General features: G+C 54.1%; 1 protein-coding gene across 8 annotated transcripts in view; it reads left to right on the top strand.

Annotated features, from left to right (window-relative positions):
* The window catches only part of CCDC57 (coiled-coil domain containing 57), a 101,733-nt gene that overhangs the window by 66,462 nt on the left and 23,170 nt on the right, over positions 1–12,101 (top strand). For all 8 annotated transcript variants that reach the window (XM_042967622.1, XM_042967616.1, XM_042967620.1 and 5 more), the window contains 2 exons: positions 5,516–5,647; positions 6,084–6,303. In XM_042967622.1, coding sequence (XP_042823556.1) covers positions 5,516–5,647; positions 6,084–6,303 — 352 coding nt within the window. The remainder of the gene's footprint in view (positions 1–5,515; positions 5,648–6,083; positions 6,304–12,101) is intronic.

Genomic DNA, 12,101 nt, shown 5'->3' with positions numbered 1-12,101 from the left:
TCAAGCTCCATGTTGGGCTCCGTGCTGAGCGTGAAGCCTGCTTAAGATTCTCTCTCTCTCCCTCTCTCTCTCCCTCTCTCTCTCCCTCTGCCTCCCTTTGCCCCTCTCCTGCTTATGCACACACTTCCACGCTCTTCTCTCTCTCTCTCTCTCTCTCTCTAAAATAACACAAATAAAACACAATCCCAGAATTTCATACACGTCCCATACTCACATTTTGCCGATCACAAGTCCAGGACCCGTGTTGCCTCTAGCACTTGCGTACCTGTGCGTGCGTGTGTGTGGTTGTGTGTGGTGCACGTGGAGATGTATTTATGCGTGTGCGTGGTGTGCACACGGTCACGTGCAGGTGCTTGTGTGGACATCTCCTCCACCCCAGAGGGGGCCTTCTGACCTTGTTTGTCCTTCACAACACTGCCATTTTGGAAGAGCCAGGACAGTATTTTGCAGAACGTGGAGTGACACCTGTGCGTTGTGAGATTCAGGTCCGCATTTATTTTCCACATGGCCCCAGTGAAGGGTCTCTTCCCCTTTAATACCATAGCTTTGTAATAGTCCTTGTTTCTGTCCCTTTACAAAGTTTTCTTAGCTGTTCTCCCCGTTTGGGCTTTACTCAGTGGATATTGTCATTTATGTATTTTTATTATAAATATTTTAGACTTCTAAGAAGATATCAAGACTAATGTAACTACACCATCCAACTTAATAAACACAATGTTATCAAGTGAAAACCCCCTTGAGTGTCCTACCAGACATCCCCCCCCTTCAGACTTTCTCTCAGCAGATATTTGAAAATCCGTATAAATCACGTCTGGTCGTGTATGTATCTTTCTGCACGGTGCTTTCATCCAACATTATGTTTCTGAGATAATATCAAGGCCGATGCAAACTTTTCTGTAAAGGGCTGGAGACCAACTATGTAGGGCCCCACTTTTAAGGACCCTACATTCTCTGTGGCAGTTTAGCTCCGCGATGAGCCTGAAGGTGTCTCAGGTGTGGTATGTGAACAGGTGGGCATGGGTGGTGCTCTGGTAAAACTTTATGGATCCTGAAATGTTTAATTTCATGTAATTTTCATGTCATGAAACATCCTTCTTTTGATTTTTTTCAACTATTTAAAACTGTAGGGGCGCCTGGGTGGCCCAGTCGGTTGAGCGTCCAACTTCAGCTCAGGTCATGATCTCGCGGCTCGTGAGTTCGAGCCCCGCGTCGGGCTCTGTGCTGACAGCTCGGAGCCTGGAGCCCGCTTCGGATTCTGTGTCTCCCTCTCTCTCTTCCCCTGCCCTGCTTGCACTCTGTCTCTCCGTCTCAAAAATGAATACACATTAAAAAAAATCTTTTTTTAATTTTAAAATGTGAAAACTCGGTACCCGGCTGGCTTAGTAGAGTGTATGACTCTTGACCTCGGGATTGATCTCAGGATCGTGAGTTCGAGCCTCACATTGTGTGTAGAGATTACTTAAAAATAATAACATCGTGGGGCTCCTGGGTGGCCCAGTTGGTTAAGCATCTGACTCTTAATTTTGGCTCAGGTCATGGTCTCCCAGTTTCATGAGTTCAAGCCCTGCGTTGGGCTCTGCGCTGTCAGTGTGGAGCCTGCTTGGGATTCTCTCTCTCCCTGTCTCTCTGCCCCTCCCCCACTTTCACTGTCTCTGTTGCTCTCAAATAAATAGGTAAAAATAAACTTTAAAAATAAAATAGGGACGCCTGAGTGGCTCAGTCGGTTAAGCACCCAACCTCGGCTCAGGTCATGATCTCGCGGTTTGTGAGTTCAAGCCCCACATCGGGCTCTGTGCTCACAGCTCCGAGCCTGGAGCCTGCTTCGGATTCTGTGTCTCCCTCTCTCTCTGCCCCTCCCCCACTTGTGCTCTATCAAAAATAAATAAATGTAAAAAAAATGAAATAAAAGATAATAAAATCTTTAAAAAAATAAATAAAAATGTAAAAACTGTTCTTAGCTCATGGGCTGGACCAAAAAAAGGTGGTGGGCGGGGTCTGACCTGCGAGGCATGGCTTTCCAGGTCTAGACACTGGTTTGTGTATATTCTTTCTATCGTATGAATATATCAACGTTTATTTATCCATTCTTCTGTCAGTGGGCATTTAGGCTATTTTTTGCTATAAACATTGTTATGAATGTCCTCTTGTGTTATGAATGTCCTCTGCCTCCCCCATTATCGGCATCCCCCACCAGATGGCGTGTCCGTCACAACTGACGAACCTTCAGTGACACACAGCTATCGCCAGAGTCCAGAGCCACGGTGCACTCTCGTGCTGGACATCGTAAGGGTTTGCACAAACGGATGCTGACGTGTGTCCATATCACGGTCTCACACCGAGTAGTCTCACTGTCCTAGGAATCCCCTGTGTCTGTGCATCCCTCCCCCTTTTCCCAACTCCGTCCTTGGTACCGAATGAGCTTTTTACGGACCCCGCAGTTCTGCCTTTTCTGGGATGTCACAGAGTTGGAATCATACGCTATATGGCCTTTCTCGGACTGGCTTCCTTCTCTTGGTTACGTGCGTTTACGTTTCCTCCACGTCTTTTCATGGATCAGAAGCTCATTTCTGTTCAGCGCTGGGCAATGCTCTGATGACTGTACCGTTTATCTTGAATATTTCTAAACACACATTTTCTAGCTGTTGCAGGCCGTTGGGAACCTAGTTGATTTTTCTCAGATGATTTGGTATCTAGCAATTCTGCAGAAGTGATTGGTGCTGGTGCGCGTGGCCAGAGTTTTCCCTCGGTTCTCTATGGGGACAGAGCCCCTGCTGAGGTCAGGCTCCTTCCTTCTCAGTCCTGTCTCTGCTCAGTCCTGTCTCCTGACTCCCATGCAGTGGAAACAAGAGCAGGCTAGCTGGCATCCACACCTTTGTCCTGACTTGAACAGTGCTTTTTGCGTTTTTCTTTAAAGATTTTATTTTTTTAAGCAATCTCTACGTCTGAAATGGGGATCGAACTCATAACCCCAAGATCAAGAGTCACACACGCTCCACCAACCGAGCCAGTCAGGAGCTCCAAATGCTTTTTGCATTTTATCTTCAAGTAGAAAGTTTGCTGTAGGTTTGGGTACTATGTTGAATCCTACAAAACTGCCATTTTTGTAGGTTAAAAGCGGTCAAATATCAGCGAGTTTATGTGGCCCAGCCTCTTCCAGACCGTTCGTCAGTTTAAAGCAGCGCTCTCTCCTCCTGATCTACTGAGTTTTTACGCAGAGTAGATGCTGAATTCTGTGGGCGGGTGCTTCTGGCTCCACCCCAGGGGCCCCGAGCGGGTTCCCGGCCGGCTGGATGCTGCTGCCCTTCCAGGGAGCTTATGCCCGTCCAGCGTGCCGGCCGCGTGCCGGCCGGGGCCTGGCACCTTAGCCCCCCAGCGCGGGCCGCCTGCCGCTGCCCTCGGAGTGTTCACAGCGCGGTTCTCCGCACGACCAGAACCTTCCGCCTCTCATCAGTCGTTGAAAAGTATCATGCGTGCATCCCGGAGCCGTGACTGTGCATGTGTGCGTGTGTAGTTTTTTATTCGCTAATATTCCGCTTCTCTGAAGGGGGTGGGAGTTTCATAAACTCTTGACCCTAGACCATATGCTGATGTCTCGCGAACGGTCTCCAGTGTGCGTCAGATAAAATCAGAGAGCGCCAGGTGGGTGATGGGCGGCCTGTTCGGCCGTGGGGTGACGCGAGCTCCAAGTCGGCCCTGGCGAGGTGGCAGAGGCGGCGGCGTTGGGCTCCACGCTGAGCTGGGGGTGGGTGCGGGGCCAGTCGGCGGGGGGTCCTGGCTGGGAGGAGGGGGCGGCCGGCCAGGAGATGCGTCAGGTCTGGATTTGCTGTGGGATGGACATGGAATGTGAGAGAAGGAAGGAATCCGGGTTCGAGGCCTGGCAGCTGTCCGGGGGGAGGCGAGCGGCGGTCTGGGACCAGCGATCCCCGAGCTGCCCACCAGCCTCGTCCGTGGGCACACACACCTCGTGGGGTGTTGGGGGCCTTCTGCTGGAGCTAAACACAAGCCCTCAGCAAAGGGCAGGGTCTGAGCCATGGGACAGCAGGGACGCGCCAGGCCGTCTGGAATGGCTTTGGCTCTGTGGGAGAGATGTCCACGGCTGTGTGCCTGGCGAGGACGCGTGGCCTGAGACAACTGGGCAGGGCTGGCCACAGAGAGGGGCTGAAGACCATGGCACTTTCCACCAGAGGATCCCTCCCCTGGAGGACCTCCTCCCCTAGGGGACCCGTTCTCCTGGAGGAGGACCCCCCTCCTAGAAGACCCCCCATCCCCTGGAGGACGCTTTTTCCACTTGTGGGAAATGCTGTTAAAACTTCGAAGTGCCTCAGCTAGTTGTTCATAACTTTTCAAATCATCTGCATTAATTAATTAAACTTCTGCATACGTGTTATTGAGGAAAATGTCCTAAGTCATAGAATAAATATGCCCGTTAGCCGTTACAGTAAAACATGCATATTGTTATCTGTACCTTCACTTCTTTCTGGAACATTAAGTACTTTATTACACTAGGGGCGCCTGGGTGGCTCCGTTAGTTAAGTGCCTGATTCTTGATTTTGGTTCAGATTATGATCTCAAGGTTTGTGAGTTCAAGGCCCCAAGTCAGGCTCCGTGCTGACAGCAGGGAGCCCTCATGGGGATATTCTCTCTCTCTCTCTCAAAACAAATAAATAAACTTGAAAAGTACTTTATTACACTTTATTAATCTCTTTCAAACTACAAAACTACCATGTCTTGGATAATCCAGTGAAAGGACTCCTTTCTTAAAACATGAGAAAAGATGAGACTCTGGGGCCCACTTTTTTAACCAATAGATAAATAAGCAAAGGGTATGGCCAGAAAGCACAGAGGAAGACGCACAGTGAGTCCCTCAACAAATGCGAAAAGCCATTTATTGTCAGTGCTGCCCCAGGGGCTGTCAATTAAATCCAAAAGATTTGTGTGCGTTTCTCAGTTGAAAACTCAAATATTGATTGAACTAGAGCGGAGGAGAGCTGGGTGGTGGGTGTGAGTGCTCCCTGGGGCGGGAGGAGGCTGGTGGATCTGGCTGGTTCCCAGGGGCCCCACTGGCCTGCTGCCCGGGCTCTGCCCTGGTGCCCCTGCTTTTAATTCTTACATTTTCTTCCATGTTTCATTCTGTGCCTCTTTAGAAACTCCCTCATGCTCGCTTCTGACTGCCGTCCTGCAGGCGTCCCCACAGAGAGGGGTGCAAAGAGCCATCAGAGCGATGCACCGATGATGTGCCAGGGACATGTGCCCTGGGAGGGTCTGTGTGACGTTAGGTTCTCGGTCTCCTGAAGGATGTGAGGGGCACTCAGATGGCCACTGAAGGCCTGCTGTGGTCATCCTGGCTCGTGGACACGACCACGCCCCTCCCTTGTGGCCAGTCCCCAATGTGAGCGAGTCCCTGATACCGGAGACTTGGGGACAGCGTTTCTTCCTGCTTTTGAGGGAGACCTGGGTGACACGCCTCCTCGATGACACATGGCACTGAGTCCTTTTCTCTGCATTTCCACGGCAGGGCTCTAAGAGCGCCAAGACAGAACATTCCTCTGGACGCCCCGGGGAGGCCCGGCCCCACCTGGCCCAGAGCATCAGCAGAAGGTCCAGTCTGCCAGGCTGCACAGCAGGAGCTGAGGCCGGGTCGGGGCAGGTACAGCAGGGCCGCGTCTCAGTGCAGGGACCCACTATGGGGAACCCGTGTGCCTTCTGTCCCAGTGGGTGGCTGTTGCCCTGAGTGACTGCGGTGTCAGGACCAGACACCTCTCCTCGCGTGGGCGGGGGCAGGGGGGGTCTCCGTCATGCCCTTGCACAGCGAGACCCCCGCCCCGGGGCACACACGGGCCCCCACAGCGGGCCTTCGCGGCCGGAGAGCATGGGCTTTGGGGCATCTGCCCTTCTTTCCAGGTCCCACCTCCCGTAGAGACTGGACTGCCTTTGCCCTGCACATCGCGAGGCCTTCTGGAGCCCAGGGGAACCCCAGCTGGAGTGCCCGGGGAGCGCGGGCCTGACCGAGGGCCGTGCCCACCGTCCCACCACTCACCCAGCAGGACTCTGAGGGCTGTTTCTGTCTTTGTTTACTGTCATAGGGGCAACACGGGATCTCCAGGGCGACTTACAGATCAGCTCGGCAGAAGGAAAGCCGGTCCCCAAAGCCACACCTGGCTCAAGAATCCCGTGAGGAAAAGAGCCACCACACCCAAAGCTCCTCATCATCACCAGCCAGTGGTCCCCTCCAGGACACGTGGAAGTTACTGGACCTGGGATCCAGCCCCTCCGGCCTCACGTCCCAGGACGACTCTGTGCCAGGTAGGCTGGGGCCGGGACACAGGGGCGCATGAGTGCCTGGCTCCGGGGTCCCAGACACGCCAGGCTCGGCCACTCGTCACCAACACACTCCAGAGGCAGAGAGACGGGCGGACGTGACACGAGAAGGGTGGTTACTGCAGCGAGGCCGATGTCAGGAGGACCGTGGGCGAGCAACTCGAAGACGCTCTGCAAAGCGGGGAAAACAGTCCCAGGCTCATCTATAGGGAGAATGCGGGCCGGCGGTCGGTGGGCCCGTGTAGGTGGGCGGTGAGGGTCAGGCAGATCACCGTCGGGGGCTGTCTCACGGGGGCCCGGTGTCCTGCAGGGCGGTTCTTGTTGCCGAGGGGTAGTTTCTGTTCCCGCCACGGATGCTTTGCCTGAGGTAAGAGAGAAGCTGGAAGGAAGAACTTACTAGTTCAGAAAGTAGGAAGTCAGAATGGAGGGAGTCGACATCCTGTCTTAGGCGAGACGCGCTTCCCCTCCGCCGCTGTCCAGGAGGGCTGGGTCCGCGGTGGCTGATGTGCAGACAGACACCGCGTTCTCTCCGCCCGTTCCGCCTGTACGGGCTCCTGCTGTGTCACCACAGTGCCAGTCCTCCTGCTCGGGTGCTGCCCGGTGCCGCGGGGTCCCCTCCACGGGGGCTGGTGCGGTCCTTCCGTCTGGGAGAGCCGGCCACTCTCCGGCCTCCCGAGCACGCCCGTGTGTCCCTGTCCCTGCCCCGCCAGGTCCTCGCGGGCGTCCAGGAGATGCACTTGCTCTGTCGGGAGAGCAGCCTGACCCCGAGAAGTGGCCAGAAGCCGGAGGAAATCCCTTCGGAATCCGTCCACAGGGAGCGCCCCTGCTCGGGGTCTCAGCCCCACGTGGGCCGCACCTCGTCGTGTAGATGTGCCCTGACCGATGGGACTGTTGTCCCTGCAGTGGATATTTTAGGTCATTTCCAATCTTTTGCCATACAAGTCACATTACAGTGATGGCCTGGGACACATGCCTCCCGCTGAAAGCCTGTATGTGAGTCCCCAGAGTGGGGGTTGCCAGGTCGAAAAGCAGGTGTATTTCTATTTCTAGTTCGGGAAGGTCCGGTCCGGTGGGGTCCGTGGGACCACCCCCGCTCACACGGACACCAGCAGGGTGTGCGAGGCTGTGCACACGGCACGGCGGACGTCACCCGCGTCTCCTGTCCGAGGTGGTGCGGCGTTTCCCCGAGTGGCTCTGGGCAGGAGTCCCCTCCTCTCCCCTGGCTCCCGCTCTGCCCCTTCCCGCCTGCCGCGGCTCCATCTGTAGGAGCTCGTCCTTCCTGATGGAAATTACCCCTTTCCCGAGACACAGTTTACAAATACTTTCCCACCTTCCGGCAGTTTCTCATTTGACTTTCGGCTTATGGTGGTTTTTGTCATGTGTGTATTTGTGTGTGTGTGTGTGTGTGTGTGTGTGTGTGTGTGTAGTTAGTGTTCTTGTTTTTCACCCTTTCTGGTTCCTGTGCCTTTTTTTGGCCTTTTCCACTCCACAATTGGAGATTATTCTTCCCTGACTTCTTCTAATACTTATGGCTTCATTTTTTTAATGTGTAAATCCGTGAATCATTTGGAATTTATCACTGTATACGTTACAAAATAGGAACCAAACTGAGTTTTCGTCCCGATGGCCCAGCGGCACTCACTAGTGGCCCGTGTTGCCCTCTTGTTGGAAGTCCCGCTGTCACTGCGGTGCTGACTTCCCCAGGGCGTCTGTGTCTGGCCCATCCCACCATGGCGCCCGGGTCTCCACCTGCCCGTGGGCGGTGCTGGGCTGTTGGCGTCGTGACCGCCACACGGCCCTCGGCCGGCCTGGGCTCTCCTCGCTGTACCTTTCTGCGCATTTTCCCGGCTATTCCCGCGCGGTCTCAGCCTCATGCTCCTCCCCAGACTCTGCCCCTGGGTTTCCCAGGTGGGCCTCAGCCCTGCTCGCTTCGTATTTCACTGACTCACCGGCTTCCTCTGATTCCCCTCCTTCCCGCGCCCATCTGTTGGGGCGGCGCCTTCTGCAGAAAGGACAGCGCCGGCCCCGTCCCCTGTGCCCCGCTGACCCGTGTGCGAGTCTGCCACAGGGGCTCCGTACATGCTCTTCCCTGGGAGCCCTCGTTGCTGGCACTTCCCTCCGGTGGCTTTTTGTGTATTTTCTGCTTGGCGTGCTTGAAGAATTTTTTATCTTCTCACGCCTTTCGTTGAATAGGTCACATTTTCCATCTCCAGCCTGTTTTTAAGTGACACTCGAGTTTTATTCTTCTGGTGGTTACTCCCAGCTTATTTTCATTTCACCCATCAGTTTCTTAAACTTGTGGATGTCTGCATTTTTCTGTTACCATCCATGAGGATATTAGCTGTTCGGGAGGGGTGTCTTTTAGACAAAATAAATTTGATTCAATTCCTTCAAACTTATCCGTGGCTACCTTAGTAGCCTCTAAGATACGTTGTTCTTCTTCCAGAATAGCCTTAGAAGAGAATTTTTATATGGGAAACTCTTTGAGGCCGTCCATGTGGGGAGGACTTTTATTTCTGCCTCACATCTGACTCGCTCTAGTTAAGCGAGCGCCCCATTTCTCACAACATAGCCGGCTAAGTGCCAGACTGGCTTCCTTTGCACATGTCCACAGAAAATACCACTGTTGGGGCCTCCTGATCTCGGGGTGGGGAGTTCGACCCCCATGCTGGGCGTGGAGCCTAGTTGGAAGGAAGGAAGGCAGGAAGGAAGGAAGGAAGGGGAAAAGAAAAGAAGAAAGAAAGAAAGCAGGGCTTGCCTTTTTGAAAAATGCCATAGTCACACTTGAAGGGGTCCATAACGTGGCAAGAAAGTGAAGAATTTTTTTTTTAAGTTTGTGTATTTTGAGAGGGACAGAGACAGCACAAGTGGGGAAGTGACAGAGAGAGAGAGAGAGAGAGAGAGAGAGAGAATCCCAGGCAGGCTCCACACTGTCAGCACAGAGCCTGAGGCAGAGCTCCAAGCCACAAGCTGAGATCATGACTGAGCTAAAATCAAGAGTTGGATGCTTAACCGACTGAGCCAGGTGCCTCAAGAAGGTGAAGAATTATTATTTTAATGTTTTTATTTATTTTTGAGAGAGAGAGACAGAGCACAAGCAGGGGAGGGGCAGAGAGAGAGGGAGACAGAGTCCGAAGAAGGCTCCAGGCTCTGAGCTGTCAGCACAGAGCCCAACGCGGGGCTTGAACTCACGAACCGCGAGATCATGACCTGAGCCGAAGTCGGATGCCCAACTGACTGAGCCACCCAGCACCCCTAACTTTTACTTTTTTAAGTAATCTCTACACCCAACACAGGACTCGAAATCACGACCCCGAGAGTAAGAGTTGCACGCTCCTCTGAGCCAGCCAGGCGCCCCAATGTTTGTTTTATTCTTCAAGTTATTTTATTTTTATACTTTAAACTGTACATGTACATGTGTTTGATGAAACTTTTTGGGCATCCTTTGTAATAGAAAGTCTTAAAGAGAGAGACAGTGGTCTCCCCGGGGCGTGTGGCCGGGAGGCCAGGTGAGGTCAAGACGCAAGGTGAAGGTTAGTGTGGGGTTACAGGTGGTCCCCGCGGACGGGCCACACAGCCATGCCAGTCTTCCGGGCGGGAGGAGCTGGAGGGAAGAATGGGGCAGACGACTTCTTCCAGAAGCCGTGCTCTTGAAAAGCAGCAGTTCCGAGAGGCCACGCCCGTCCACGTGCTGGTGGAAGGGACGGCCTGGTGGTGACTTCCTGTCAGAGTCCCTTCCTTTCCTGCTTTTAAGTGGCACAGAGCCATGGCTCAGGGGTGAGGAGGGCGGCGAGTCGGGAAGCAGGCAGAAGCAGGGGCCAGGCGGGGCCGGTTGGTGAGCAGGGCGGCCAGCCGGCTGCTGCAGGGGACAGCGGGGACCATTCTGGGTGGGGAGGAGCACAGCGGCAGTGCCGGTGCCCGGCGAAGCCCCTCGGCAGCCCTGACCTGCTGTGCACAGGTCACAGACAGCCTCCTGAAGGTGACTTAAAGCAGCCCCAGAAACTTATACGTGCTCACTGGACCCAGGAGGAGACAGCCGAGGTGGTGAGCATTTGGTCACATTCCTGACACGCAGTGAGCACGGCACGGCGGTGGCACTGACTCGCTGACCACCACATAGGAGTCCGTCAAGTTGTGTGTCGAGCCCAGAGGCAGATGAGCCAGGGGCTGGCTGGTCTGGGGCTCTGTCTCCTCCTAATGGTCCAGAAGAGCTGCAGCAGCTCCGAGCCTCACGTCAGAAGGCCCGCTTCTCTCCCCACACTTCTTTCTTTTCATTGGGAAGGGAAGTGTTTTCCCCAGAGCTCCAGACAGACCGTCTTCCACCAGGGGACTGTCTCAGAGCCTGAGAACAGCAGGCAGGGCCTCGGCAAGGAAACCAGGAAGGCTGTGGGGCGGGCCTTCAGCACGGTCTGTGCAGGGGAGGGTGGTCACACACCGGCTGGGGCTGGGCCTGTCGCCCCTGCCCTTTATGAGCAGCGCTTTGGGATTGAGAAGTAGGAGAGATATGTTTGGCTCACCCTGGGAAGCATTGAGGCGGGAGGAAAGGTTGGAATGAACGCATTGTGGTCGTTCCAACTGTCTACAGAGTTTCTTTGTGCTCCCCTCATGTGTTGACTGTTCGAGTATGCATAACGGAGTTATCTGTATGATATTCTACTTTCTGTAAGCATACGTCTTTTTTATTGTTATTTTTAAGTGTTTACTTATTTTGAGAGAGAGAGAGAGTATGCACGAGCCGGGGAGGGGCAGAGAGAGAGTCCCAAGAAGGCTCCGTGCTGTCAGAGTAAGAGCCTGACTCAGGGCTCAGACTCGCAAACTGTCAGATCATGACCTGAGCCGAAATCAAGAGTTGGACACTCAACCAACCGAGTCACCCAAGTGCCCCCTATTTATCATCATTTTTTAAAGATTTTATTTTTAAGTAATCTCTACGCCCAACATGGGACTTGAACCCACCATCCTGAGATCGAGAGTCACAGGCCCCACCCACCGAGCCAGCTAGGCGCCCCTCAGAATACTTTTTAAAACCTTACTGGTTTCTTCAGTGATACTCTCAGGAAGTCAGTAACTCTGCTTCGGACGTAAACCTGTGATCATAAGCATTTATGATAAAGTACAACGTGGGCGATCCGTCCAGACAGGCAATCTAGAGGCTCCATTATAGAGCCTGGGATGAAGCGTCTTCTCCTTTTGTAAGTTTTCCGTGCATTGTGAGGAACAAACTGTGAGTCCTAGCAGTCGTGAAAAGTTAAAAACAATATTGAAATAGTGTAACAGTGTGTGACACCTGCACTTAATAACATGAAAGATTGCTTCCGTTACACGGATTTCTCAAGCGCTTGGCTCTTGGCGCTGAAAAGACGTACTCCTTTTGGTTTTGAGGTGGGACCAGAGCCCCTCCTGGCCTCCGTACTGCCCCAGGAGGCCTGGCCAGGCCCTGCTGCAACCCTATCCCGGGGCAGGGCCTGAGCCCAAGCCTGACCCCCTGGGTCTGCACAGGTGCCTGGGGTCCGGACCCACAACTGCACCCAGGACTTCGGGGTCACCGTGCCCCCCCTTCTCCACCCTGCCCGAGGGATCCGGCCCCTTCTCCTGACCCCCCACCCCCACCCCTGCTCCACGCTGACCCTGACCCTACTCTTCTGTCCTCTCTCCTTGCTGCAGAGCCTGGGGCTCCGACCCCTCCCCGGAGCCCCATGCACCCCAGGCCCCTCCTGCCCACACCTCTGGACACCTCCCCCCCCCCACCATCCTCTCAGAGCACCTGCCTGTGGCCCATCACC

The sequence above is a fragment of the Panthera tigris genome, chromosome E1 (genome assembly GCF_018350195.1).
Source record: "Panthera tigris isolate Pti1 chromosome E1, P.tigris_Pti1_mat1.1, whole genome shotgun sequence".
Taxonomy (NCBI): domain Eukaryota; kingdom Metazoa; phylum Chordata; class Mammalia; order Carnivora; family Felidae; genus Panthera; species Panthera tigris.
Note: the sequence above shows the minus strand (reverse complement) of the source record. Positions and strands in the feature narration are given on the sequence as shown.